This window comes from Tyto alba, unplaced genomic scaffold (assembly GCF_018691265.1).
Source record: "Tyto alba isolate M040663 unplaced genomic scaffold, T.alba_DEE_v4.0 Super-Scaffold_18, whole genome shotgun sequence".
In the NCBI taxonomy this organism is placed as follows: domain Eukaryota; kingdom Metazoa; phylum Chordata; class Aves; order Strigiformes; family Tytonidae; genus Tyto; species Tyto alba.
The window spans coordinates 12,665,661-12,690,630 of NW_024881280.1; the positions used below are offsets into that span (position 1 = coordinate 12,665,661).

At 42.9% G+C, this 24,970-nt stretch overlaps 3 protein-coding genes across 9 annotated transcripts in view; 1 reads left to right on the forward strand and 2 right to left on the reverse strand.

Annotated features, from left to right (window-relative positions):
- ARG2 (arginase 2) lies at window positions 1-23,081 on the forward strand. Its single transcript, XM_042790960.1, has 8 exons — window positions 1-215; window positions 336-408; window positions 14,252-14,429; window positions 15,308-15,467; window positions 19,918-20,012; window positions 20,139-20,243; window positions 21,709-21,845; window positions 22,750-23,081. Exons 1-8 carry the CDS (start codon window positions 99-101, stop codon window positions 22,953-22,955), a joined length of 1,071 nt encoding a protein of 356 aa, XP_042646894.1. The 5' UTR covers window positions 1-98; the 3' UTR covers window positions 22,956-23,081.
- Window positions 1-24,970, reverse strand: part of TMEM229B (transmembrane protein 229B) — a 323,642-nt gene that overhangs the window by 122,384 nt on the left and 176,288 nt on the right. The gene's annotated exons all lie outside the window — the stretch shown is intronic.
- The window catches only part of VTI1B (vesicle transport through interaction with t-SNAREs 1B), a 16,624-nt gene continuing 10,428 nt past the window's right edge, over window positions 18,775-24,970 (reverse strand). For 4 of the 7 annotated variants that reach the window (XM_042790965.1, XM_032984612.2, XM_032984611.2 and 1 more), the window contains 2 exons: window positions 24,479-24,540; window positions 23,072-23,456 (listed from right to left, as the gene is read on the reverse strand). In XM_042790965.1, the coding sequence (XP_042646899.1) occupies window positions 23,360-23,456; window positions 24,479-24,540 (159 nt within the window). In that variant the 3' untranslated portion in view covers window positions 23,072-23,359. Of the gene's footprint in view, window positions 19,204-21,050; window positions 21,326-23,071; window positions 23,457-24,478; window positions 24,541-24,970 lie in introns of those variants that run through there. The other 3 variants (XR_004405952.2, XR_004405953.2, XR_004405951.2) reach the window with 3 other exon arrangements.

The following is a 24,970-nucleotide window of genomic DNA, read 5'->3' on the forward strand; positions in this document are numbered from 1 at the left end:
GCGGGCGGGGACCTCGCTCCCGGGCCGCGGGGCTGGAGCTCGTTAAGAGGAGCGGGGCGGCAGCGCGCGTCGCTCGGCGGCTCCGCGGTGCCTGCATCATGGCCCTGCGCAGCAGCTTCGCCCGGCTCCTCCGCAGGCAGGCGGGCGCGGGGCTCCAGCTGCCCAAGCAGGCGCACTCCGTGGCGCTGGTGGGAGCCCCGCTCTCCCGGGGGCAGGTGGGCATGGCGGCGGGGGGGATAGGGGCTGCCGCAGCGGCTCGTCTCCCCTCGGCGGGGCCCGCGGACTTGGCCGCCGGCAGCGCTGGCTAACGCACCCCTCTTCTCTTTGTCTCGCAGAAGCGGCGGGGAGTGGACCACGGCCCCGCTACTCTCCGCGCCGCGGGGCTGGTGGAGCGGCTGGCCGGGCTCGGTGAGGCGCGGCGCGGCGTCGGGGGCTTCGGCGGCGCGGGGAGGGGGGGGTGGTGGTGCGGGTAGCAGCGGGGGGAGCACCGCGGGGCTGCCACCGCCTCCCCCCTCCCTTGGCAGGGCATCCCTCTCGCAGCGCTTTTCGGGGCAGCGTGACTCAGCCGCTTGCTGCGAGCCCGGGGGGCTGGGGAGGGGGCGGGGTGGGGTTGAAACGCTTTTTTCCAGTGGCTCACGAAACCCGGATCCCCGCCGCCGAGCCAGCGGTGCCCGGGGGGAAGGCGATGCTCGCCGCGTTTCAGCGGCAGCGGGGCGGAGAGGCTTGCCGCATAGCCGCTGCTGTGCGGCCGTGCCGCCGCTCCCGGGGAGGGGGGGCTGTCCCCGGGGCTCCCGCCCGCCCACCGGGGTGCTCCGGCTCCCCAGAGGCTGCCGGGCGTGCTCGGGTGGGCTCTGTGTTGGCGCCCTGAGCGCGCCGGGGCTCACGGAAAGCCAGAGGAACGCGAGGCCGTTTAAGACGTGCCGTGCGCTCGGGGTATCCAGTCAAGTAATACCCTACACCGTGTTCTTCGATTTCTCACATCGCGCGTTTCCTTTTTCTATATTCATTACCGACTACTTGGCTTGTTCCTAAAATACTTGCACGCTTTCAAATGATGAAAGTCGGAACTTTCTGGAGAAAGACTCAGATTTGTGTATGAGGTCTTGTCTGAAGTCTTGCTTTGAAAACACTTGCAAATAGCACTGTACAAATGGAAAGTTTCTGGTCTTTTCACTGTTACCACCACCATTATTCAAGCAAATCCATGTGCTTATTTGTGTTTCAGCTTCTCCCATCTATTGCTTCCTCAAGCTGAGACCTGCAGAAAACTGTGTCATGGTTATTAGAGACAGGACATGAGGGATAGAAACTTGTAAAGCTGAACTTTGACTTGGAGAATCTTTAAAAAGTGTTACTGAAAACTGTATGATGGGGATGGATTGCAGGGGTGGACCACAGAAAGAACTGTTATCTGCTCCATGTGTGATCAGTGGAGTTTAGATGCGTGCAGAGGAAATGTAATTGCCTAGTCACCCTCTAGCAAACTTACTCTAAATTATGAAACCTCTTTAAAACAGAAGCTGTTGTTCTATGCAGCCCTGTAGGCTTATCCTTCATAGAGTTACAAGTTGAAAAGTCCTAGTTTGCAATCAAATGAGTAGACGTTCTTTTGCTGTGTTTTGCACAAAGTTGAGACGTATACCATCCTTGGCAATATTTGAAGTCTAGTGAGCATGATCTATAACCTCTACAAACATGGAAGAATGTGTCTAAAAGGGGTCTTATATACTGGAATAAAAGCAGATCTGGATGTTACTGATCTTAGAGTTTATTTATTGAAAGGAGGATGTTATTCTAGATGAGACTGTAGGCAGAAATTTTGACTATTTTATACTGTACAGTTTCGGGTTCTCCTTCAGGTACTTTAGATCTAATACTTCCATTTTGTAAGAGGTCTTTTGCAAAAAAAACTCCGCCAAAAACTAGGAAAAAAACCCCTAATTTGCATGACACAAGCTTACTTCTGTAGGAACTTGGAGAAGGTAGAAAAAAAGGAGAACACAAGCCCTTTCTGCGTTCCAGTAACAAGAAGCTGTGGGGATAGAAATGAAGCAAGCTAAACTAAAAAATAAGTGCAAGGTGAAAAATACTTTAACTGTGTAGTTGCTTATGGACTGTGTACTTGTTAATTAGTGATGCGCGTGGAGATATTTTCTTGCTGTTCCCTTACAATTTTTAAAGGCTCTGTAATTTCTTCCTCCTGCAGTTTCAGTTTCCTGCTGTTGACATACTTTTCCACGGGGGTAGTTGTTGTTTTTTTTTTTTTTTTTGCTTGTTTTTTGTTTTTTTTTTTTTTTTGGTTTGTTTTTTTTTTTTTTTTTTGTTTGTTTGTTTTTTTTTTCAGTTGGTGTTGATGTTTATTGCTGCAGAAATCTGCATCTTGTCTTCTGAACAGGTTCAGATAGAACAGGGACTGTTAGCAGGTTCTGCTATCAGGGCCCATCCTGAAACAATGGTAGTCACCAGCATACACAGAGGAGTAGTTTATGTTGCAAAGACAATCTGCTTGAGGGCAGGGTGGTAGATTGAGGAGGATTCTGCCGTGTAGCGTGTTGTATTGTGCACATCTGTTGTTCATGGAAATTTAACAAATTATTATTTTTGTGTGTGGGCTGTTTATTTTTCTTCCTTGGGCTGGCAGGTTAGCTTGCATGTAGTACTGTGATAATAGTGCCATTGCTTGGACTCATGTGGCACGCTGAACTGGCAGTAAAACTTTAGCTGCTTTTTTCTTTGTCTTTCTAACACTATGAATTTTCTTCTCATACATTGAAGAAGGCAGGAGAGCCACAGTATTACTCTCCTTATTAACTTAGATATTCTATTTATCTGATATGTTAAAAAAATTAATAATTTTCATGGGACCTTGTTGGCTTGTTTTCCAGGAGCAGGTAAATAATACTGCAGCAGACCAGGTTTCTCCTTTAAGAGGAAATAATGTTTATCTAAGATACAGGGTTTCTGTTCTTCTGCCTGAACTGGTTACTTCTGAAGCATTTGTGTCCATTGGGTTGGAGCTGGGGGGGGGGGGGGAAAGGTGTTTTTTATTGCTGGTGTTGCATGCCCTCATTACACACAGGGATATGAGGGAGTGCTGTAAACATGATTTTCCTTGTCACTGCAAACTTGGAGCCAGGTATGAGGCCAGCTGTGGAATGATGCTTCTCTGTGGAAGAGCAAGGGTGGACTCTGGGCAGTCTAAGTAAGTACAGATGGCGGAAAGAGGTAGTGTTCCTGTAATGAAACCTCTGTATTAACAGTAACCCTCAAATAAAATTGCCCTCACTTATTTCAAGTAGAAGAGATTTCTAGTGATCAGATTCTTCTGTTTGCCTGAAACTGTAAAGCTTGATTTATTAATTTTTCATTTGTATATTCAAATTCAATTCAACCTGCATAAAATTAAGGTGCTCTGAAGTCTCCTCTAAAATGTAGCATTTGGGTAGTAAGATGCATGCACTGCATTTGATTATTTTAGTCTTGTCTGTATGTCCTTTGAATATCAAGCAATCACATGGCTTTTCATACATTTGTATGCCTGATGTAATGACTTCCATTGATAGTGCTCAAGACACATCAGAGAGTGAGAACACTAGACCTTTGTTTCCTCCTTTTTACGCTGTTTTGCATAGTGCTTTCACTGGCTGGTGTCTTTGGGAGGGAATTTTATTGTTCCTTCCACTCTATTTTCTGTTCTTCTGTAGTCCTATCTTCAGTGTCTTGAGCTGCTGCTCTGCTTTCTATTTTTTTTAGGGGAGATCCCTCCCTTTAAAGAGACTGTGACTATACCTACATGGTATGATAAATTCTTGGCTGCCTAAAATGATGACTGTCAATGAACAGCCTGTTTATGCTTAGGCTGAAATATGAGGAGGGAGCTCAGAGGCAGATAGTATCACTAGTCTATACCAGACTGTCAGAGATGAATCTGAGCCACTAACTTGACATTTATCCCTTTGTTAGAAGCAGAGAGAACACAGTTGCATGTTGGTGGTAGCTTGAGGTGTACTCAGGAGAGTTAATGTAGCAGGAGTCCAGCTGCCAAGCCAAAACCACTGGGTGTGCAAGTCTGTAGCATGGATAATTTAAAATATAACTGATTATGCCTGTGGGTTTTTTTATTCACCTTGGTGATGTTTGTCTTTTGGCTTTTCTCCTTCTCCTAAGGGGAAACTAAAAAATCAACACATTAAAGGGCTTCCATCGTGCCAAAGAAGTAAAAGTGCTATATGAAAATAGAGACTCATAACTCCCTGGTATGGGGGAGGAAAGGGTACAAAGCTTGCAGGGCTGTGTATTGCTCTGGCAGTAAAGAGAAACAGGTGCAATATGTGGAGGCTCTTGGACTTCCAGTGGGAAGGAGTGGGGAAGATGGCTGACAGATGCACTTGACCTAAGCTACAGAAGATGCAGAGTATGAAGTTCTTTATAGTGAGAATTTCTTGGACCACTCCTGTTTGCTGTAGATTAAGCAGAGAATTCAGTCAAACTTAAATCCAGAGTGTTGCCTAGTCCTCTTGAAGGAGAGCAGGACCATTCTCAGTTTTTTATAAATAATAGATAGCTGTTGTGTTAATTACTATAGCCCTTAGGGTGACTTGGAGCACGTCTGCTGTTGCTAACATGGTAACAACGTTAGTATAAAATTTCTCCCCAAGTATCAATTCTTACATATTGACTGTTGTTTCTGTCCCTTTTTTTTTTTTTAACTCCTTTGTTTAGAGCTGGTTGTGGCTGGGTTGCTGAGTTCAGACTTTGGTTTGGATTACTCTGGAATTGATTAACAAAGTTTGGATCGGTGTTGCTGGTTTGACAGGTTAGTGGACTGCAGAGACATGTGGCTTACAGGCAGAAGTAGAGCTAGACTTGTCAAAGAGAATTACCAGCATATTACTATTCTTTTGTTTGACCAGAACAAAGCGCTTCAATAATAGGATTCAGGAGGTCAGTGTACTGACTCAGAAAGGAGTAACCTCCTCTAAAAGGGGAATGGAGCTGCTAATCCCCATGTCACTGGAGATATGCTCCTGCTTTGCCTAAAGCTGTTGGAGTCCTACTGACATCTGCTGCCAGAAATAGCAATTCAACTTTGCTGTCTCACCAACATTGCTCATATGCTTAGTTTCAGTCTTAGCAATAAGTCATGAAGCAGATTTTTCTGCACATATCTCTTCTTTACATCTAAATCTTCTTGGGTGAAGAGTTTGAGGAAGATAAATAGTCTTTCAATTATGCACCAAGGTATGCCTAATGAAGTACTGATGCTAGGGTTCTGCAGATGTGGACTGGCAAGAGTTATAGCTGCAGTGTTGGGAAAATAATTTTCATCAGCTCATCCAGTAAATATGTGTTTAAAGAATTGCCTATATCCCTGAAGACTTTGATAAACTGCCATTCTGCTTGCCCTATATTTGAATTAAGATTGGATTTACAGACTGTAGTTTGACAAAGATCCATTTATTTTAGAAACAAGATCTGTCAGGAATTTGGTACTCTTGGCTTAGAATCTCATTTAGCTTTGCACTAGATCTCATCTCAGTTGTTTCTCTTCAAAGCTCAGTATTTTAAACTTTTTACAGCTTTCTAGTTTAGTAGAGCCAGTAAATATTTCTAATCTGTAGAATTCCAATAAAGTCTAAATTTATTGTATAGATAATATCAAAGTCTACCTCTTTTTAGCCTCTTTCCTCACATTTTCTGCTGTTGATAAAGTTGAAATGGGAGACAGACAAAATTTTAAATAACTGCTGGCATTTTAAGGAGCACATTTAATTAAATCTCTGCATTGTCGTTGACATGAGAAATGCTACTGTTTGTGGGTTCTTTGTGATCACTTCTGCTGTCAGTACTGTCAAAGCTTAGTCTGTTAATTTGCTAGAAACATTCTCAGGAGAAAATCGGTTAGAATGTTGCATAAAGATGTTAGACTAACAGCTAAGCCTTCTGCCCTACAAAGCAGAAATGGGAATACCCTTACTTTACCCAGGCACACACTCCCCTCTCTCTCTCCCCTGCAACAGAACAGGTAAATGTCAGCCGTCTTTTTCCTTTCTTTCCCTTAGACGCAAGCATGCACAAACACTTCTGTTTAATAATATCAGTAAAACATGCTTATATAGTACTGCAGCTTATGTCTGGAACTAGAATAAATGACCTCTTTTTTTTATTTATACACAGATAGAGATCCACGGAACCCTATTATTCTTGTTTAGCTCTCAAATGTTGATTAGCCATGATTGGTTAGCTTCAAAGACCAGTGGTTTGACAAAAATCAAAGCGCAGTCATATGGACTGGTCGTAACTGGCCTTTGCAGTGAGATTTGAAATGAGGCCAGTTGTCAGAATGCATCAAGGGCAGGTGCTGCCCTGGGCTGGGAGGAAAGGCAGCCAGGAGCTGGCCCAGTAGCCCCACAGGCAGGAGCCCTGCGGAGGCTTTGGGGGAGAGCTGCTTTGGGGAGGCCTCCATGGAGGCTGTTTCTAGGCTGCTTCTTCACAACAGACCTCATCAGCTAGCTCGCCCTGAGCGCTGGAAACTAAGCTCCCAGTAGTGGGGGAGTGTGCTCTGACAGCAGTTATGGATTATCCTTTTGAATGTTGTACCCTTTGATATTTGCATGATTACAGTTAGCCTTAGAAGCTAGTAAGAAAATGCCAGTGGTGAAAGTACGTGCAGTTGGAGCATTCCTTGCAGTAGGTCAGTTCTGATTCTCTTCCCTTCCCTCTGCTGATTGAGGACCCAATCTGTTTGTCTTTGCTTCTAAATGAAAAGCTTTCTGTCCATCATTGATTTGATGTTTGTTTGTTTTTTCCTCTCCCACTTGGCTGGCACATATTCCAAGTTGCGCATTATCCATAAAGTTGGCTTTAAAAGAAACTTGGTAAATTTGGAGTAAAGTTCACTCAGTGCTTTAATTGTAATTGTTCCTCATATCAGTTTAGTTTAAATACATTTAAAATAAGCTCTCCTGATGCAAATCAGGAAACCTGAATTGATTATTTCTTCCTAATCTTTCAGTAAAGGGAGTTCAGATTCAGGGACCAAAGCACAGAGCTCTTGGGGGTTTTGTATTTCTTCGGTTTTATGGTGATGCCCTTCATCCTTGATATTTTCAGATTATAAAATTATTTTTAATACATGACTGAAGTGAATTCCTGCACCCATAAAATTGCCTCTGGATTGGAATAAGTTCAGATCACATGCTGTTTTATTTTTTTTAACTATGAATGGTGTTGGAGAGGGGCGCAAAGGGAGGTGACAGAGGGGAAAATTTAGGTAATGAGTTGTGTTTTGCTCTGCTTTATGGTGCATGGAATTCATTATTACTTTCTCATTTGCAACCTTAATCTTCTCTCTCATTGTGGACTCACAAGACCAGGGTACCTACGGCAGGTATGTGCTTATGTGAATATGGTACAGAGGATTGTTTTTGGATGGAAGGTGGACATTTCTGTTGTAAAATCACCTGGTGAAAAGCAGGGAATGAGGCACTGAAGTCAAAGTCAGATCTTTCATTTGTATATGAAGAAGTAAGCTGGTCTGATGTTAGTTTCCTGCAGTTGGTAAGAGAGAGGGAGAGAACTTTACTAATCCCTGATATATTCTGCTCTCCCTTCCTCTTGTGTTACTGATCATGGTTAATTAAGATAGTTACAGAAGTAAATTGTTATTATCTAAAGCACAAGACACTGCTTTTTGAGAAGAGCTGCTTTGGTATTGTGACTTGCTATGGCTGTACATATATGCCCACTTGTGTTCTTGCTATTGGGACCTGTTTCTGGGTTAAGCTTATATGAAGGAAATTAGAATTTGTGCAGGGTTTGTTGGTAGAGTGGCAGACTGCAATAGCTGCACCCTTGTCTCCTCTCTGATGCAAGTCACAATGCAAATGTTTCCCAACACCTGGCACTGACGTTTTTGGAGACCTCTTCAGGTCAAGCACACAGGATTTCATAAGAGATAAAAGTTATAAACAGTTATCAAAAGGAAATGAGGTGGCTGCTCGATTTGGGGTCAGAAAAAATTTCTTGGCTGATTTTATGCAAGGTACCATTTAAGATTACAGACTTGGGGTAGCAGTTGGAATTGGGTTTGCTTGTTACTGTTGTATGAGCTGAAGCCTTTTAAATAGGTACAGATAAGGAAACTTTGTCTTAAACCAGACCTTTCAAAATTCCAAAAGGCAGGGTAGAAATTACTGATACATGAATTTGCCTTTTAGGAAGTGAAATTTTAGAGCTGGCAGAGACCTACAGAGCCATCAAATGTCTGTATCCAATAGGGGATTTCTTCCAGCAGATACCTATTCAGTTTAAAGTGAATTAGACACTGTGTAACGAACTTCCAAGAAAGAAGGTTATGATTAAACTAGGCTGCTGAAATCTTAGTGTCTTGTAGTGGGAACCTTGCTAGCCTACTTTTGTATTCATGTAAAACAAAAGTATGCACTTTGCATAGTTTTTACACATACACCCTCTGGATAATTCTGGAGGGTTAAAACTCCTTAAAATAGGCTTCAGAATGCACTGGTCTTAATGAATGGAGTCATCTGTTTGCTGTTGTGCAACATTTTGACAGTGTCTCTGAGAAAGGATTACAAAATCCGTGCCATAAACCAGTGAGATTATGCTGAAAAGAAGGATGGTACCAGCTTGTAGCCCTTTGTTTTGTTCAAAGGAAGGAAAATGTTAAATTTGTCTATAAACATTGTTCATAATACTGCTTCCTGAAAAGCCTTTCTGTGTCTGTGGTGATTTACTAAACAGGCTGAAATCTGAGAAAACAGTTTGCAGGAGCAATGCTTTCATGTGAGTAGCTTTATGTAACACACAGTATGAAGAAAGATGTAATAACTGTGGGATTTCCAGATTCCTTTTGAAAGTAGTTCATCCGGGTTTAGAAACCTGGAAGAGGAAAGAATTAATTTTCCCATTAATTTAGGACATATTTTTCTTTTTACCCCTAGGTCACAAATATCCAGTGTAAACAGGCAGTGTCAGGAGATCATTTCTATCTTGCATTCCACACACTTTTGTTCCAATTCCTGTTTGCTGCCCAGGAGAACTGTTACAGTTGTTACAGGAGCATGCCACTGGGCACTGTCAGCACGCAGCCTGGATTTTGAAAGCTGAATCTCCTGCTATCAGATTGCTGCTCCTGGCTCTGGTGCAGTATCCTAGTAGAGGAGGGTGGGAGGGAGTCAGGCTTTCCCTCCTGCTGCCCAGATGCTTTTTGGTTAAATGCCCGCAAACTTATGAGCCACCTGCTTTTACAGAAGAAAATTTTCTCTAAACCTATGCAGGGAAATGACTTGGTATAGTAACTGCTGCTTACTGTGGCTGCTGAATAAATGGACTGTATTTTGCTTATAGATAATAAGAAGTGAACATTACCATTGTCATGTAGCTTGCTAAAGGGCATTTTATGTCCCAGTTATAAGCATCATTGGGTTGAGCCTGACTGCTACATTAATAGCTTATTTGAAAAGGCACGCAGGAAACTTTTTCTTAAATATGTTCTTAATTTGCATTTCCACCTTTTTTTTACCTCTGTATAAGTTAGGCTCCTAATGATGAAAAATGTTTATTTCTTTTACCAGGTACAGGTAAGTTCTTGTTCTGGCTGTGCAGGCTGAAGAAACGACTGTCCTCCATACCTGGTCTGCTGGTTTCATGTCTATGTGACCTTTCCCTAACCCATTCCGGTAAAAAGAAATTGGCCTAGGAAAGATCTACCTTACAAATGATTTCAAGCTAATTTATTAATTTCTGGCTGAAATGTGCCCCCAAAGAGCTGTTGATAGACTCTGAGGAGGCATTGAACCACTGAGGATTATACTCCTAAACTGTAGAAGAGCGGTGTGTGCTGCCTTTACACACTTATCATTCATACTAACAGGACGACTGTTGTGCATATATGCATCTTATTTATGTAACTATACTGCGTGTTCATATTCAGATTGACCCTTGTATCTCCCCCGTATCTCTTTCAAGCTCCTGTAACAGAAATAGATGAATCAAGCCTGTTTGTTTGGTGTTTTTTTCCCCGCCTCGCTTCAGAAAGTGATCCCCTTTTGAGCTAGGGTGCTGCTGGAGCTGACATGTATGGACATGTTATAAAATTTCTATGCTGTTGATAATTGACTAATGAATCACATGCAATGTATTTTTCATTTGAATGTCATTTCTGTTAGAGCTCGAAAGTGGAACAAAAGACTTCTTTTGATCATATTTAATTTCATATTATTTAGTTACTAGCAAAATGTCTGTGGTGGTTAGTCTGTAAGTACTGTATGGTACTGTTTCTTTTAAAAAGAACTTCAATCCTGGCTAGACCTGCTCTGTTGCACTGACAGATGGTGTGGATGCTCTGCTTTCTAATGACTGTAAGGAAGCTGGCTTTCCTATCTACCCACATCTTTTTCTAGTTTTCAGAATTTGGATCTAATCTCTTTTAAAAGGCCCATATATATTCATCATGGTAAATATCTGTGCTGATTTAAAAAGATATCTGTTTATAGTAATTAGTACCTTAAAATAAAGAGTACCCCAACTACCAAAGAAAGCAAGTGCATATTGTTTGGTGTGGTGGGTTATAGAAATCTTTTGCTAACAGCCAAATAACGGCAAGATCTACCAGATTGCACTGCACTACAGCATGTCTGTCTGTTGGACAAAATAACATAGCTGAGAGATTTAGGGTTTTTTTATTTCTTTAAATCAAAACTGTGTACAAGCAGGCAGATGAAATGGAAAGAAATTCAGGTCTTTAAGTATTAGGCTAATATCTGAGACGCTAAATGGAAGCCAAGAAAATAAATCAGTAATTACTTAATTTGACACAAATTGGTTTTCTTGGCTCTTCAGTAAGCATTAAGACAAATGTATGGGTTGATTTCATATCTTTAGTGTCTGGTCAATCCTAATAAATATATGTGCATACTTGCACATACACAGACTTCTGATCACTTCAGGATACATGGTTTATCTACGTACTGTGAATTATTTTGTGTACCATCTATTCCCTAAGCTTTCCTTTTGTCCTAAAGTCACTTAATCATAGCTTTCAAAACACATAGGCACAATTAAAAAAAATTAGTAGGAAGAAAAGATACTATTGGTGTTCAAGGATTAGATTAGTGCGTACTTCTGAGATCAACTATATCTTAAACAGACAGCCACTGGATAGTTGGCTGAAAGGAAACTTGAGCTATCCTCTGCAAGCACATGAAAACAGTAGGCTTAAATAAGGGGGAAGCCCAAAGCTGAGAAAAGAAGCTGCTACAAGGTTTGTGAACTATTTGAAAAAGCAACGAACTTTTGAAGATGGTAGCAGAAATTGAAGGCATCTATTGGCTTTAAACAGACATTAGGGTTTTTTATAAAAGTAACTAGAGAGGCATCTTAATGCAGGAGATATGAGTACTGTGTGTCCAAAAGAAGGACAAGATTGCAGAAATCTGGACCCCTAAAGTGTGTGTCTGTCCATCCATACCCACATGGTAAGCTGTATGAACCTGATGTGATGGTAAGAAATGAATAGCTTTTTTGTTCAGAAGCTGAACCAAGTCTTTTGGCCTTACGAAGGGGGACTAGGAGAAGAGCATGGTAAAGAAGAAAGATATTCTTGAACACAGGTGATACTTCTCTAAACACACTTGCTGGCATCTGCCATGTTTGGACTGCCTTGAGCATGACCTGAAGAATCTTAACCGATTCCTTAAAGTGCTATGAAAGATGGCATGGTTGATGCTTTGTTTTACACTGATCTAAAGATGGAACTTCTTGATATAATTTCCTCTCATTCTTTTTTCATCCTTTAATGGGTGAAAATACTGTGATGCACTTGTATGTCCTGTAAGAGAGAACAAAATGTAAGTGGCAGTCCTTTCTTCCATTACATTGTGTAATATGCTGTCCTGCAAAGTACAAGTCACTGAACACAGATCCTAACTGCAGATTTACTTCCCACAGTTGTCAGAGTATTTGATCAAAGGCATTATTAACTTGTACAGTGTCTCTGAAAGCTCTTGATACCTATGGAATGATGCAGTGTCTTGAAGTTTTTCTTCCAAAATTTGTTTCAGGCACACTCATGTACTTTCATCAAACTTTGAAATACTGAAATGTGTAGCAGTGTGCATATGCATTGAGAAGTAGCCTTGCAGGAAGACACAGATTTAAAAAAAAAAATAAAAAATTTTTTTTTACATTCATTGAACATCTGTCAGAGCTTGCAGCTCTTTCCCGATTCTGTACAGCAGCAGAATGAAAGAGGGTAATAAAATGTAGTGGTCGTATGGAGATCAGATAGCACATTCAAATCTGAACAAAACAGGCTCAAAATTCCAGAGCCGTCATCCTGCTGGCTAGCTAGGTATTGCCTAAAGGAGGAAGAAAAATGCTGCTGTGTGCCTGTGTTGCCTTTTGAAAACCAGGGAGTGGTATGTCATGGTCGTGTTTACTGTTTTAAGTCTCTGCAGGTAATGTGTTTTCTCAGAGTTGCTGAGACTACATTTATTTAATCCTTTGCAAGTAGCTGTGCTCAGCTGGCATGTCCTCTCCTAACAAATACCCTGATTACGTCTGCCTATGTCCCTGCTATGAGTGTACTTGCCTACTTCCCAGTCACCTAATTCCCACAAGTGACTCAACCATTTTCCATTACTCTTTTCACCAGTCAAAACTCCTTTTGAAATTATGAGTCATGTTCTCAATGCTACTTTTACATCTTTCTTTCCACCAAGCAAATTCATAGAGCCTGTTTCCCTGACATTAGACTAACAGCTTAATGGAAATTAAGCCTGAAACCCAGAGCCCCAAGTGGGCTGTTTCTTCACGTTGATTTGCTTGCTTTAATGTTTCAAATTGCCGTTAGGTATACTCTGGCTAAAGGCAAAATGTCAAGCTGTAGCCTGGGTGCTTTGAACTGCAGACTAGTGATTCTGAGGAACAAATGGGACAGGCCTGACTGGTATTCAGGGTGGTCTCGACTTAAGCCACTGTTGGTGTAGTTGTAAATACCTTGGGGCCTTTACAGTCCTCATCAGTGCCTGTAGTGACAGGCCTGTCTGAAACTGAGAGTCTCAGGCCTGTGAGATACTGCTGGAAACTTTGGTATCTAAATGACTGCTAAGAAAACATATGGTATCAGACAGCAGAGCTTCAAAGGATAAGATCTATAATATGTATGGAAATTAAACTCCAAATGCAGCCAATTAATAAATATGTTCCCAGGTGGGTGGAGGAGGGGAAACAAAACTCAAAAATGCTCCCTTGTTTCCTAATCTGTCAAGTCACTCCTTTTCAGGCTAAGTAGACAAAAATACATTTTAGGAAAGGCTGACTCTTAGACCCAGAATGTTGTCAGGCTTCAACACCTGATTAAGTTGTAACAGGGAAGGATAGGATCTCAAAGAGGGCTGGGATCTAGAATTAAAATGCCTTCTAGAACATCTTGTGTTGAGAAAATAGACAGGTTCTTTTACAAAGCGCCAGTGCATCCTCCATGGAGTTGCCTGGAAGTACTGTAAGAAAATTTCCATTATTGATGTCCTGGTTTTGCCTGGGATAGAGTTAATTTTTCTTCTGAGTAGCTAGAATAGTGCTGTGTTTTTGATTCAGTGTGGGATTTGGTACCAGGAAAATGCTGATAATACACTGATGTTTTCAGTTGTTGCTGAGAGATCAAGGACTCTCCAACTCCCCATGTCCTGCCTGGGCACAGGTGCACAAGAAGCTGGGAGGGAGCACGGCCAGAGCACCGGACCCAAACTGGCCAATGAAATATTCCATATCATGAAATGTGGATTCTTTGTGGGGTTTGGAAATGAAAAATAAGTTAGGACTCAGTTACTGAAACATGTAGCCCTATGCATTTTTGACCAACTGAGCTCATTTAAGGCTGTATACAATCTATTTGGGAAGGAAGATGGCAATACAAACTGTACTTTTTCATGTTAAAATTGCCAAGAAATAATAAAAAACAAACCCAAACCCAAACTCTTTCTAGGTCAATTTCTATGATTGATGTGCCTGATTGCTAAATTAAAGCAACAATGCTATCATAAGTTTTTTAATCTGTAAAGTTGTGACACGGTTGTTTGCAAGGGCATGCAAATAGTCAAAGGAATCTGTTCCCTTCCCGTTATTCCTTTCGCACTTGGCCAACTGATTTTTCTGAGGGCACAGTAATTTGAGCATTTCTCTGGGCACTTATTTAATTCACTTTCTCCTTTTGTTGCTGTGTTTCCAGGATGCCAAGTGTACGACTTTGGAGATTTGAATTTCACTCAAGTTCCCAATGATGAACTGTACAACAACCTGATTTTATATCCGCGGTCGGTGGGCTCGGCCAGCCAGGTGCTGGCTGATGCGGTGAGCAGAGCAGTAGCTGCTGGACACAGCTGTGTGACCATAGGAGGTGACCACAGGTGAGTGAACTAGGAGTGAGCAGTGGTGCACGCTGCAGGTTGACACCTGGAGTGTGAGAATTTAATTAAGAACTAAGGGGAGGGTGGAAGGGTCTTGGCGTTGTTTCCTGGCCATACCATAGGGTAGCAGCATTTTGATTTTATTGTTGGGGATTTTAGGGTGGAACATAGACAGCTACAAAAGTCTGGCCTTCTAAGACTTTGGCTTTTTCCAAACTGTTTTGTGATCTGCAGACAATCAAATGAGGTTTTTCTGTTTGGGAAAGTTTGGGTGAACAGGTCCCTTTGGGAACTGTTGAGTTTGCTTTATTGCTGAATGTTTAGTGATGTGTCTCTCGTACCCCTCATCTCTCAGGATATCAGCGCTTAGCATGGGTTTGCAATGCCTACACTCAGGCCGTTTTGTAATAGATCTTATAACATGTGAATCTCTCTCTCTTCTTTTTCACTAAGCTTTGGTCTGAGAATTGATGGTAAGGCATGTAAGAATAAATTGTGGGGGAAGGTGTCATGACTAGAATCAAAAATGAGTGAATAGCAGAATTGATGAGTGAGCACACTAGATTTTTCTATGAGATCATTTGGAGCTAGAGCAGATAAAGATTAGAGTGTGGGGAGCGTGACAGTGGAGAGAGGAGAGAGCTCTTCTCATCTGTCACTACTAATACAGTCCTGTAGAGTTAATTGGAGTCTCCTGGAATCACACTAGTGGTGTGCCATGCAGCTCGCGTGGGATGCACCCTTTGTTATCACAGATGGCCAATGTGTTCAAATGTGGCAGTGTTGCTGACTGAAGCTGCAGAGACGCCCCCCCGTTGTCCTTGTAGTTGTTCTGAAGCAGAAATGGTGACTAAAGACTTTGCTACTGTTACTTCCAGCTTGGCACTTGGTTCTGTCAGTGGCCACGCGCGGCAGTGCCCACACCTTGGTGTGATCTGGGTGGATGCGCATGCTGATATCAACACCCCGCTCACAACTCAGTCTGGAAACCTCCATGGACAGCCTCTCTCATTTCTCTTGAGAGAGCTTCAAGATAAGGTAAGCATATTGCTCATATAATTAGCCTACGCAGAGATCCTCAGAGCATTTTACTTTTTCTGGTGTGAGGTGCTTTCTCATCTGTTGCAAATACAGACCTTTTTTTCCGAGTACAAGCAAAAATGTGTATAGCTTCTGTGTGTACACATGCACACACACGTGCAAATACAGTTATACATACATACACACTTAGAAACAAGAATGAGAAAAAGCTCTGTGTTAGCACCCTCGTGGGTTGTGCAGAAAGCCAGAGCTCACCCAAGCTCGGTGTAGCAGCTCCTGTGGTGCCATCCCCGCGTGGTGCGTGGAGCTGGGGCTGAGGCTGCGCGATGGCAGCCGCTCTGCAAAGAGGGAGCGTCCCCAGCCCAGCCCCGGAGCCCTGCTGAGCTCCCCGCCCACGGCTGGTTCCCGCATACCTCGCACCCTGCTTCTGCCTGGTTTGGCTCTTCCGTGTTTTGACAACCTTGGGGCCTGACAGGGGCTGTTCCTGCATGCTCTCTCCTAACTGGCTGCTCTGCTGTTGGCTCCACTGGCAAATATTACAGATCAGAACAGCCGTACCCTGACAGGGTGCTTTTAAAGAGAGAGTCTTTGTCTTGGAAAGAGGTCAAATTGCCAGAGCGCTGTTTACTGGGGCACAGGGAATGTGCATGGCCAGTTTTTGCTACTGTCAAGATGCTAAACAGTAGGTTGCCCGAAGCCCTGTGCGTCCTTTTTGTCTTGGCTGCAGACTGTATCTCCCCAGACAGGCACCTGTAGCATCTCCTGGAGGCACTTCAGCAGCAGCCTGTGCACTGTTAAAAGCTGGAGCCTTTGTAGTAGGAACTTAGGTACGATCAACTGCTGCTGCTGAAGCTTAGGCTGGGGAGTGGGAGCAGGATCAGCAACTGCACGTTCAAAATGGATGCTGGAGCTGCAGAAAACCTGACTCTTCATTTTATTCTGTCACTTTGCATTGCTGGTCATTTCTCTTAGATTTTATTTTTCTCTCTGATAAATTTTGGGGGTGCTGTGTTGATGGATGTATGCCTCTTCAAAGTAAGCTCAAGTATGTTTAATGTCTTTATGGCTACTGCAGATACCATTGCATTAGTACCTGTTTGGCATCTCAAGATTGCTATCATCTGGTAAAGCTCTTCTGCTTTTCTCCTGCAAATTCTTTTGAATTAATTTCATCCCCAAGCCTAGAGAGTCATTACATATTCTCCTCACAATTCTTGTATGGTCTCTACAAACATGTTAGAATTCCCAAAGTAATGCAAAATTAGTGGGGCTGCTTAAAAGAGGCAGTGGACGAAAGTATTGACAGAAGTATTTTATCAGCTTCCCGTGTATACATTGTTGTCTTCTGGTCTGCCAGACTCAGGTTCTTGAGCAGCACAGAAAAACAGGGTTTTTTTTTTGTTGTTTTGGTTTTTTTTCAGAGCTACTTAAAAGAACTGCGTGAGCTTTCTGGGGCCAGTGGGGGAGCAGGCTGCTTGCCAGCAGCAGTAATGGAGAAAGAGTAAGATTAGGCTACACTTAGGGGCGAGCTAGTCGGGTAACGCTGCTGGTGGGGAGATCTCCTCACAAGCCCACGCGAGTTCCAGCGGTCAGGAAGCCGCTGCAGAAACAGCTGACCCAAGCCCCTCAGCCTGCATCTGCAGCTACTCAAACAGGCGGCTGCTCATTTAAGGGCTTTTCCTACCATACTGTATTCCTGTTCAGGGGGAGGGAACCCAACATTTGTCCTGCTGGTACAAGGCAGCTTCTAGAACAGTATGAACTTTTAGATGGCTGTTTGGCGGTAGCAGAAGGTGCCTTTGGCTTGTCTGGCTACGCAATCTGCCTCACCGGCGGGAACCTTTATGTGTGAACAAGTGCATGTGGCTCGCTCTCACTGAGTAGAGCAGTTGTGGTGGTAACAGGACCAAAAAATTTCCTGTCCTTTCCCAACCGCTCTGCACGGATTCCTTCTTGAATCCTAAAACTGCCTGCCACCAGCAAAAGGCTATGCTTGTCCTACACTCAGCTAAGCGTAACTTCTTTCTCCAAGCGACAGAGAAACCAACCAGCTGCACTTTGCTTCTCAGGGAGGTTTCTACCTTTTCAGAGGGTACACAGCGTGGCGGGTTGAGAGGACCGCGGAGATTTTCTGGTGAGCCCTGTATCTCCTTCCTTGCTTGCACTCATGCTGTGAAGGGGTTTTGGAGCAACCCTTCCCTGCCGTGACACAGCCCAGCGTGTGCTGCTCAGTGTGGACTCCCATAATTCCACCAAACTGGAATTTTGATGACAGTTGGTCATCAACCTAGTAGTCTCAGGAAGGCTAGTTAGCACTTGGCTCCCTAGAACCACAGAGAAACAACAGCTCCTTTGAGGGTATAAAAGGAGCAAAATAGTTTGCATGACTACACTTGATCTTCCCCATTCCTTGCCCACCTCTACTAACTGGTACTGCTCTTCAGCATCTCTAGGCTTCTTGTTCTTCATTCCCTACCAAGAGGATGAGAGCCAGATGTAGTAGTGCCACATCCGTCCCTGGGTGACACGATCTGCTCGGGCTGTTGTTGGCCCCCTGGCAGCAGCTCCGCCGAGCTGCTCTGCCCCTCGCTGGGACTGCGCGAGAGCTGAGCCTGGGGCACTGTCTCTTTGCTTGGTTAGTTTTTGAGGCGCACCAAGTCCCAGCCGCGTGCCCCTACAAACAGCTCTCCTGGCGCAACAGAAGGGCAGAATGTGTGTGGCAGCAACTGACTAAATTAGCACAACTGCCAAGAGCTCCCCCAGGGCTGTTTCAAGCCCTTCTGCTGTAGGCGTTGCCTCACCTGTTTTCAGAATCCCTTCTGTAGCCAGGGCTGATGAGCTTGGTCAATGCTCTCCTGAATTCAGTGTCCCCATGTAGCAGACAACATGAAGTATAAAAGTGATGCATCCGACTAGGAAATAAAATAAAGCATTTGGCCAGGTCACTGTAGAACAAACCCTGGTGTTGCCTGCACAGTCCACCCACAGGCTGCCAGCTGGCGCTTGTTTGCCTGCTCAGCTCCACAGGAGCACTGCAAGGGGGCACTTGAGGGTTTTTAAAATCTTTTAAAATGAATTTTGTTGGTGTAAGAGGAAAATACTTCTGGATGTAATCCTTTGACTGGCATTCTTCAAACCAAGCATTAGTGTCAGGGCTCCTGGAACCAGTCAAACTGAACTTGTAAACTGCTATTAATAATTTAGGGCGAAAATGCCAGCACCTTGTTCTGACACCTCTTTGCCTTCACTATCGGCAACTCCTTTTCTACTGAAACAAAGTAAAAACAGAGCCTACCAAAGGAAGTTAAGGCATTCCATTTTCTTTATTTGAAGAGGTGTAATTAAAAATGGCAGTATTAAATGTACTAAATCATTGATACTGAAGAGTATCTGACGACATTATCGATACTGTGCTCAGCTGAGGGTATGGTGATGGGTTTTGCAGATACAGCTTCATTTCTGAGACCTGAATTGTTTTTTCTTAGTGGTCTCCAATTCATTTATCCCTCTACTGAATTTATGACTGCAGAAAAGTTTCACTGCCCCAGAGTAATGAATACTTTTATTGTATGCGCTTATTTAATCCTAAGGGCTTCCTAGCTATGGGTGTGTTAGACTTTTAAAAACAAGTCCCAATGTTGTAACTAGAATATAATTAGTAATTGAGAAGTGTAGAGGGAAACAAAGCCTTCTTGCTGCTTGACAGCTGTGTTGGCTGTAGCCATTTTCAGAGCTGGGAGAGGAAGAAGAGAAATCTGAGTTAATTTAAAGCACTCCTAAAATTAGTAGGTACTGCTAACTGAAGGGTTTTTATAATTGCATGCCCTAACTACTTAATCACCAAAGCTGAAAAATTCATCATCTTTCATTTGCTTAGACCTGCTCTGTTCAGTTCTATAGTAAAAACCAGAATGATGTAGCCCCACATATAGGCACAGCTGCTTGTTATGTTCTTTTTAGTTCTCATTTTTTTAACTTCAACACTTTGAATTTGTCCATCTTTAACACTGTTTTTGCAAGAAGTTTGCATGACTTTTGGGTGATTCTCCTAAAAAGATCCAGGTGCCTTGGTTTTTATTCTTCCACTCGAGTATCATGTACTGGGTAAGTTACAGAGCATTGCCATTAAATGTACTGTGTAAGTGATCTGCACCCGGGTATCTGGTTTCTTATCATTCCCCTGTACATTCACTGATGCCAATTACCTATTGCTTGTGGATTTGGGCTTCTTATTTTTTGTTCTCAAACTGGAAAGTGTTTAAAGTTCAGTTCTGGTAAAATGGTACAACAAAGGTGGGACTGATGAAATTGGGAAGCCAAACTCTCAGGTGATGGAGTTTCTCTGTTTAGACAGAGAAATGATGCTATAAATAAAGTTCTGAGGGAAGCATTTAATAGCGTTTTGTTATAGATGTCATTTAACTTAATACTAAACCTTTGCTTGCAGGTACCACAACTTCCTGGCTTTTCCTGGCTAAAGCCCTGCCTTTCAGCATCTGATATTGTGTACATTGGTTTGAGGGATGTGGATCCTGCTGAATAGTAAGTTGATCAAAGGATTTCTGTAAAGGCTTAAGTCGTGAGCTTCTTTCCGTGTCTGGCTGTTCACAAGGGTTGCTAGGTTTAAGCTTAGGCCAGTAATGATTTTGAAAAACTCTATTTTAACAGCTATATTTTGAAGAACTATGACATCCAGTATTTTTCCATGAGGGATATTGATCGCCTTGGAATTCAGAAAGTTATGGAAAGAACATTTGAACAACTGATAGGCAGGTAAGAAACTAGTATCTGAATCAAACTACTGTTACCATCTACTTGTTGAATATCTACTTTCCTGAAAGTTATTTAAGTGAAGGTTGATGTAAGGTGGCCTAACAAACAGAACTGTGACAGTCAATAGCAAAGCCTTAGCCTTTAGTCCTCAACTTCCACACCTTGAACTGGAACTATTTCACAGTGTTTGGCAAAAAGCTACAATGTACATTACAGTAGCCACTACAGTTGTGGCTCTTTTACAGGATTTCTTCTGTTTCTTGAAGAATTCTGCATTTTTATGCAGTTTGACAAGATGTTTGAATCCACTCAAAGTCTAGGATATACACTAAAGTTTTAAAATATAGATATATAGCATCTTGAATTCAGCTGGCAGTACACGAGACGTAAGCATCTGATGGCTTCCTCCTTAGATGATGTGCACATGCCCTGTCCTGACAGCAGCTGCCACTTTCGGTTCAGCTAGTGACGTTCACTGTAACCAGCCCCGGGCTTCAGGTCACTGCTGGAGCCTCTGCTACACTTGCTCACGTCCAGGGACCCAGACCAAGGAGCAAACCCTGCTGGCCCCGGGTGGTGGGGAGAGGATCAGAGTTAGAAAGGGCAACCTCTCACCCCAGGGTAGAACAAAGCCCCGTAAGCAGAGCGAGGTCTGTGTAGCTGTGCTGCGTGCTGTTGTATCTAAAGGTGTGCTCACCCCTCCCAGCTCCAGCTGTGCTCAGTAAAGTAGTTGCTCATCCAGATGCTGCTCCCTACTGAGCACCTGCAGTGAGTTGGAAGGACAATCTACCACTTAAATAGCTCATCTGAGTGACAAGCACTGCCCAGTTTATTAAGCTGTCATCAGTTGCCAGACTTCATATAGTAACTAACTAATATAATATTATAGGTTTGAGATTATCCTTCACTTTTTCATCAACTAAGCTGACACGACACAGTTTGGAGGCGGCCTTCAGCTGGCGACCTGACAAATGCAGACTGGCCCATTCACCTCGATGAGCTGTCTATGAAATCCGCAAGCTTGGGGCTTGCTCCATCCTAGATGCCATGCAAATCAATGTTCAGCCTTTCACCGTGACTTTCTGTACAAAAGGAGAAAAAGCTGGATTGTATCATATGTTTATCTATATTTTTCCAACTAAGGATACAAATACCAGCTAAGGTGGTTAGAACTAAAGTACTTACCTTCAGCCAAATCACACCTGAGCAGATGTTGAGTGAAACTAAAAAGACAAACTTCTGTTCTCCTGCTGTGTACCAGGGAAAGTTCAGAGATGTTTCAGAGTCCAGAGGTACTTAAAAAAATTAAAAACCCTTCCCAAATGTGTGTAAGACATGGTACAAGACTTGGGGGGGATCTTTAGCATCATGCTCCCTACTTTGCTGATCAGCCTGGACAGTAAGAAATACGTGTAGAACAAGCTGAAGGTTCTGAGAGGGCTTTTCTTGTTTTGTTCTGTCTCAGGAGACAGAGACCAATTCACCTGAGTTTTGACATTGATGCGTTTGATCCCTCACTGGCTCCAGCAACTGGGACTCCTGTTCTAGGTGGCCTGACTTACAGAGAAGGCATGTACATCACGGAGGAAATACACAACACAGGTAGGAGTTGACCAGCAGTATTGGACTAAGCAAGGACAGGACAAACTACATGGAGCTCATCTTGGTTGTTTTTCCTGTGTAACTAAATAATAAGATAAATGTAGTCAAAGCTGAGGTGCCCACAGAGTCCATTCTGCCTCCAGTAAGGGAAAAGGAAGGCCTGGGGTTGGGCAGTCCCCAGGTGCTGGAACCATCAACAACTTCAACTTACCAAAAGTAAATAAAATACGTGATAGTAACAAGTTATGCCAAAAATGACTTGGTCATCTTGTATAATACTGTCCCCTATTTCTACATATGAGGTGAGATGTAAAAATGGGCATTTGGAATGAAAAACTGCCTAAAATTGCTTGCCTACAGTTTGAAGTCCCATTCTAGCATTCAATGCTAACAAATCAAGCTTTCACTAAGTACACTACACTTGCCTCTATATGAGGACTGTCTTCCTTATGCCCTGAAATTTGTATTTAATGTGCTTAACCAATGAGTTATTTGCAGTAAAAGGAGGAAAAAACCCCAGAGTCAACAGAATCATAAAATGGCAAAAAGTACTAGGCGAGGCTATTTTATATCCCCCAAGTTTTGGACTGGGAGAAAACAAGATTAAAAAACATTGCTCTCATAAATGTACATGGAACATCAGACTTATTTTTCCTGAATGCTGAAAGCAGGAATGAATAGGGCAGAGGCGATGTAAGAAAGAACCAAATTAAAAGCACAGACTTGCATCTAAGAATGACAAACCTCATCCCTCACTTGAGAGCCAATTTTCCTTGTCTAAGGGGTAGAGTAGGTCACAAGCTCAAATATCAGACTCGCTGCAAGGAATGAAAGGCTGCAAAAGAAACCCTGCAGGAGGTGTTACCCTTCTTGACAGTAACAAAGCTGTAAATCATTTTCACAGGAATGCTTTCAGCTGTAGACATGGTTGAAGTCAATCCACTGCTTGGAGCTTCTCAAGAGGAAGTGAATGCAACTGCTAGTCTTGCAGTTGACGTGATAGCAACATGCTTTGGGCAGACGAGGGAAGGAGCACACACTGCTTTTGATGAACTCCCAACACCCAGTTCTCCAGACGAATCTGACAGTGAAGAGCAAGTGAGGATTTAAGAACCCACAGTGTTGGATACACAGGACACTACAGAGCTCTGCTGAGGCATTTGAGTGGGTAGATTGTCAACACTTGGCAAATACTGTTTAACTTCTCAATTTTTAAATAAACTAGCTTTTCCACTGGTCGGTGGCTACTTTATTACATACCAAGATTTATTCATTTAGTTAAGTATATACAAATGGAGACAATAAAATATTTATTACCTTCTTATTCATCTTACCAGTAGTTCAAGTCTGTCTCTGCCTTTTCCTTTTATTCCCAGTCTCTGTCTCTCTAGTGTCAGTACAGTTTCAGCTGACTGTGCTGTCTCATGGGACAGTTCAATCCTCAGACAGTCACAGGGAACAGCCAGCCCATCCCGTTCCTCAACAGTAGAAAAGCTCATCTTGGTCATGAAGATTCATCTGCTGCGAAAGAACTTGTAGTAGACCACACCTCCCAGGATGGCTAGTTCCAGGATGATGATAATTGACAGTAACAACTTGTTGGTGGTAACTCTAGAGTAAAAAAAAAAAAAAAAGCCAAGATAGCTTTTTTTTCCCCCACGATTATGGGAGCAGATTCTAGATAATTTGATCACCCTCTTACCTTCAATAAGTATAGTCCCTGGTTCAGCTAGACCCCAAAGTGCTATTCAAATAGCTCTTAACAAGCAGGAAGGGACACACTCAGTAGTTTCCTACTCATGTTTTCCTGGAAATTGTGCTTAAAGCTTCTTGCTTCAACGCTAGCAGTTTGTTCTTTCCCTGTCCTGCATAGGGTGGATCATTCTGCTCTGTGTACACCTGCTCATTCAGTTAAGTGAAGAGGAAAACAGCAGTTGAACTCCTGTCCTAAAGCCCACAGTGTCGTGCTTTTACTTGGAACTATGTAAAACTGTAAACTCTCAAAATAATAATGCATTTTTACTACTGAAAATTATACCATTACCAGAACTTCCTTTAGGAATGGGTATAAAGGAAATGGTGTCAGGCTAGAAGTACCTACTGGAAATATACACCTTGATGAACTAGTTTATAAGGATCATTAAACCATACAGTTAAGAAACTGTAAATACACTTAAGTAGCCGTGACAAGTCATCATGAGTTTCTCATATGACAGTCTGGCTACGATAGAGCTTTACTCTGGGCTAAAGAGATCTGTGTCAGACATCTAACAGTGAGTGCTGCAGTGATTCATGAACAACAAGGAGTTGCACCTAAAGTTACCATTAGCAGTTTGCTGTAACTTGCTTACATGCTCACCACAATTCAGCATGTGGGGTGGTTAAAGACCCTCTATTATCCTAAACAAGCAGCACAAATTCAGTGGTGTTCAACTACCTGTACTCCATTAAGTAATTTCCAGAGCAGAGCAAACACAAAGTAGCATCTGTACCTGGGCACACATTCTGTTTACCCATTCCCTAAAGCCTCCCTGCAGTTCCAGCCGACACCGCTCGCTCTTTATTTTTTGCACGAAACTGGCAGGGAACAATGCTGCAGCCCAGTGCTGCCCCAAATCAGGCACACTACTCACCTCCGGGACATAGAACGTAGAATCTTGCGACTCTTGCTCAAGTTCTCACTTGTATTCACCAACTAAGAAGAAACAAAAGTTACCTGTCAGTTAACAAGTACACAACTACTCTGTAAAGATGCACCTGGAAGGAGCTAGTGTTGAAATGCTGCCATTAATACCGGGACCAAGGCTAACCATCTATTTTCAAAATCCAGAGACAACACTGTTCTCTATACACAATATGAGCCGGAAGCATTGTCTCCTTCCTAAGGAGGAAGTGAGACTTCCATGTATACTCTCCCTTAGCTACATACAAAGCTAAGCAAGTTAGGATCACTTTCTGCCCCTTTAGTTACTATACAAATATCAGAAAGTTGGTATTAATTCCTTTCATTAAGTTTCCTGCCATTATTCTAGTTGTTGACACCAGAAGAAAATGATCCTGAGGTGCTCTCCCCAGTGCGTATCTGGAGCCATCCGAAATGCTGTTCAATCGCTGGCAAAGGACGA

Bases quoted from the DNA above. Each gene is read 5' to 3' on its own strand.
- ARG2 (XM_042790960.1), top strand. From the start codon at position 99: ATGGCCCTGCGCAGCAGCTTCGCCCGGCTCCTCCGCAGGCAGGCGGGC. The intron at 20,013-20,138 runs GTAAGTTGATCA...CTATTTTAACAG, and splicing joins GATGTGGATCCTGCTGAATA to CTATATTTTGAAGAACTATG. The intron at 21,846-22,749 runs GTAGGAGTTGAC...TCATTTTCACAG, and splicing joins GGAGGAAATACACAACACAG to GAATGCTTTCAGCTGTAGAC.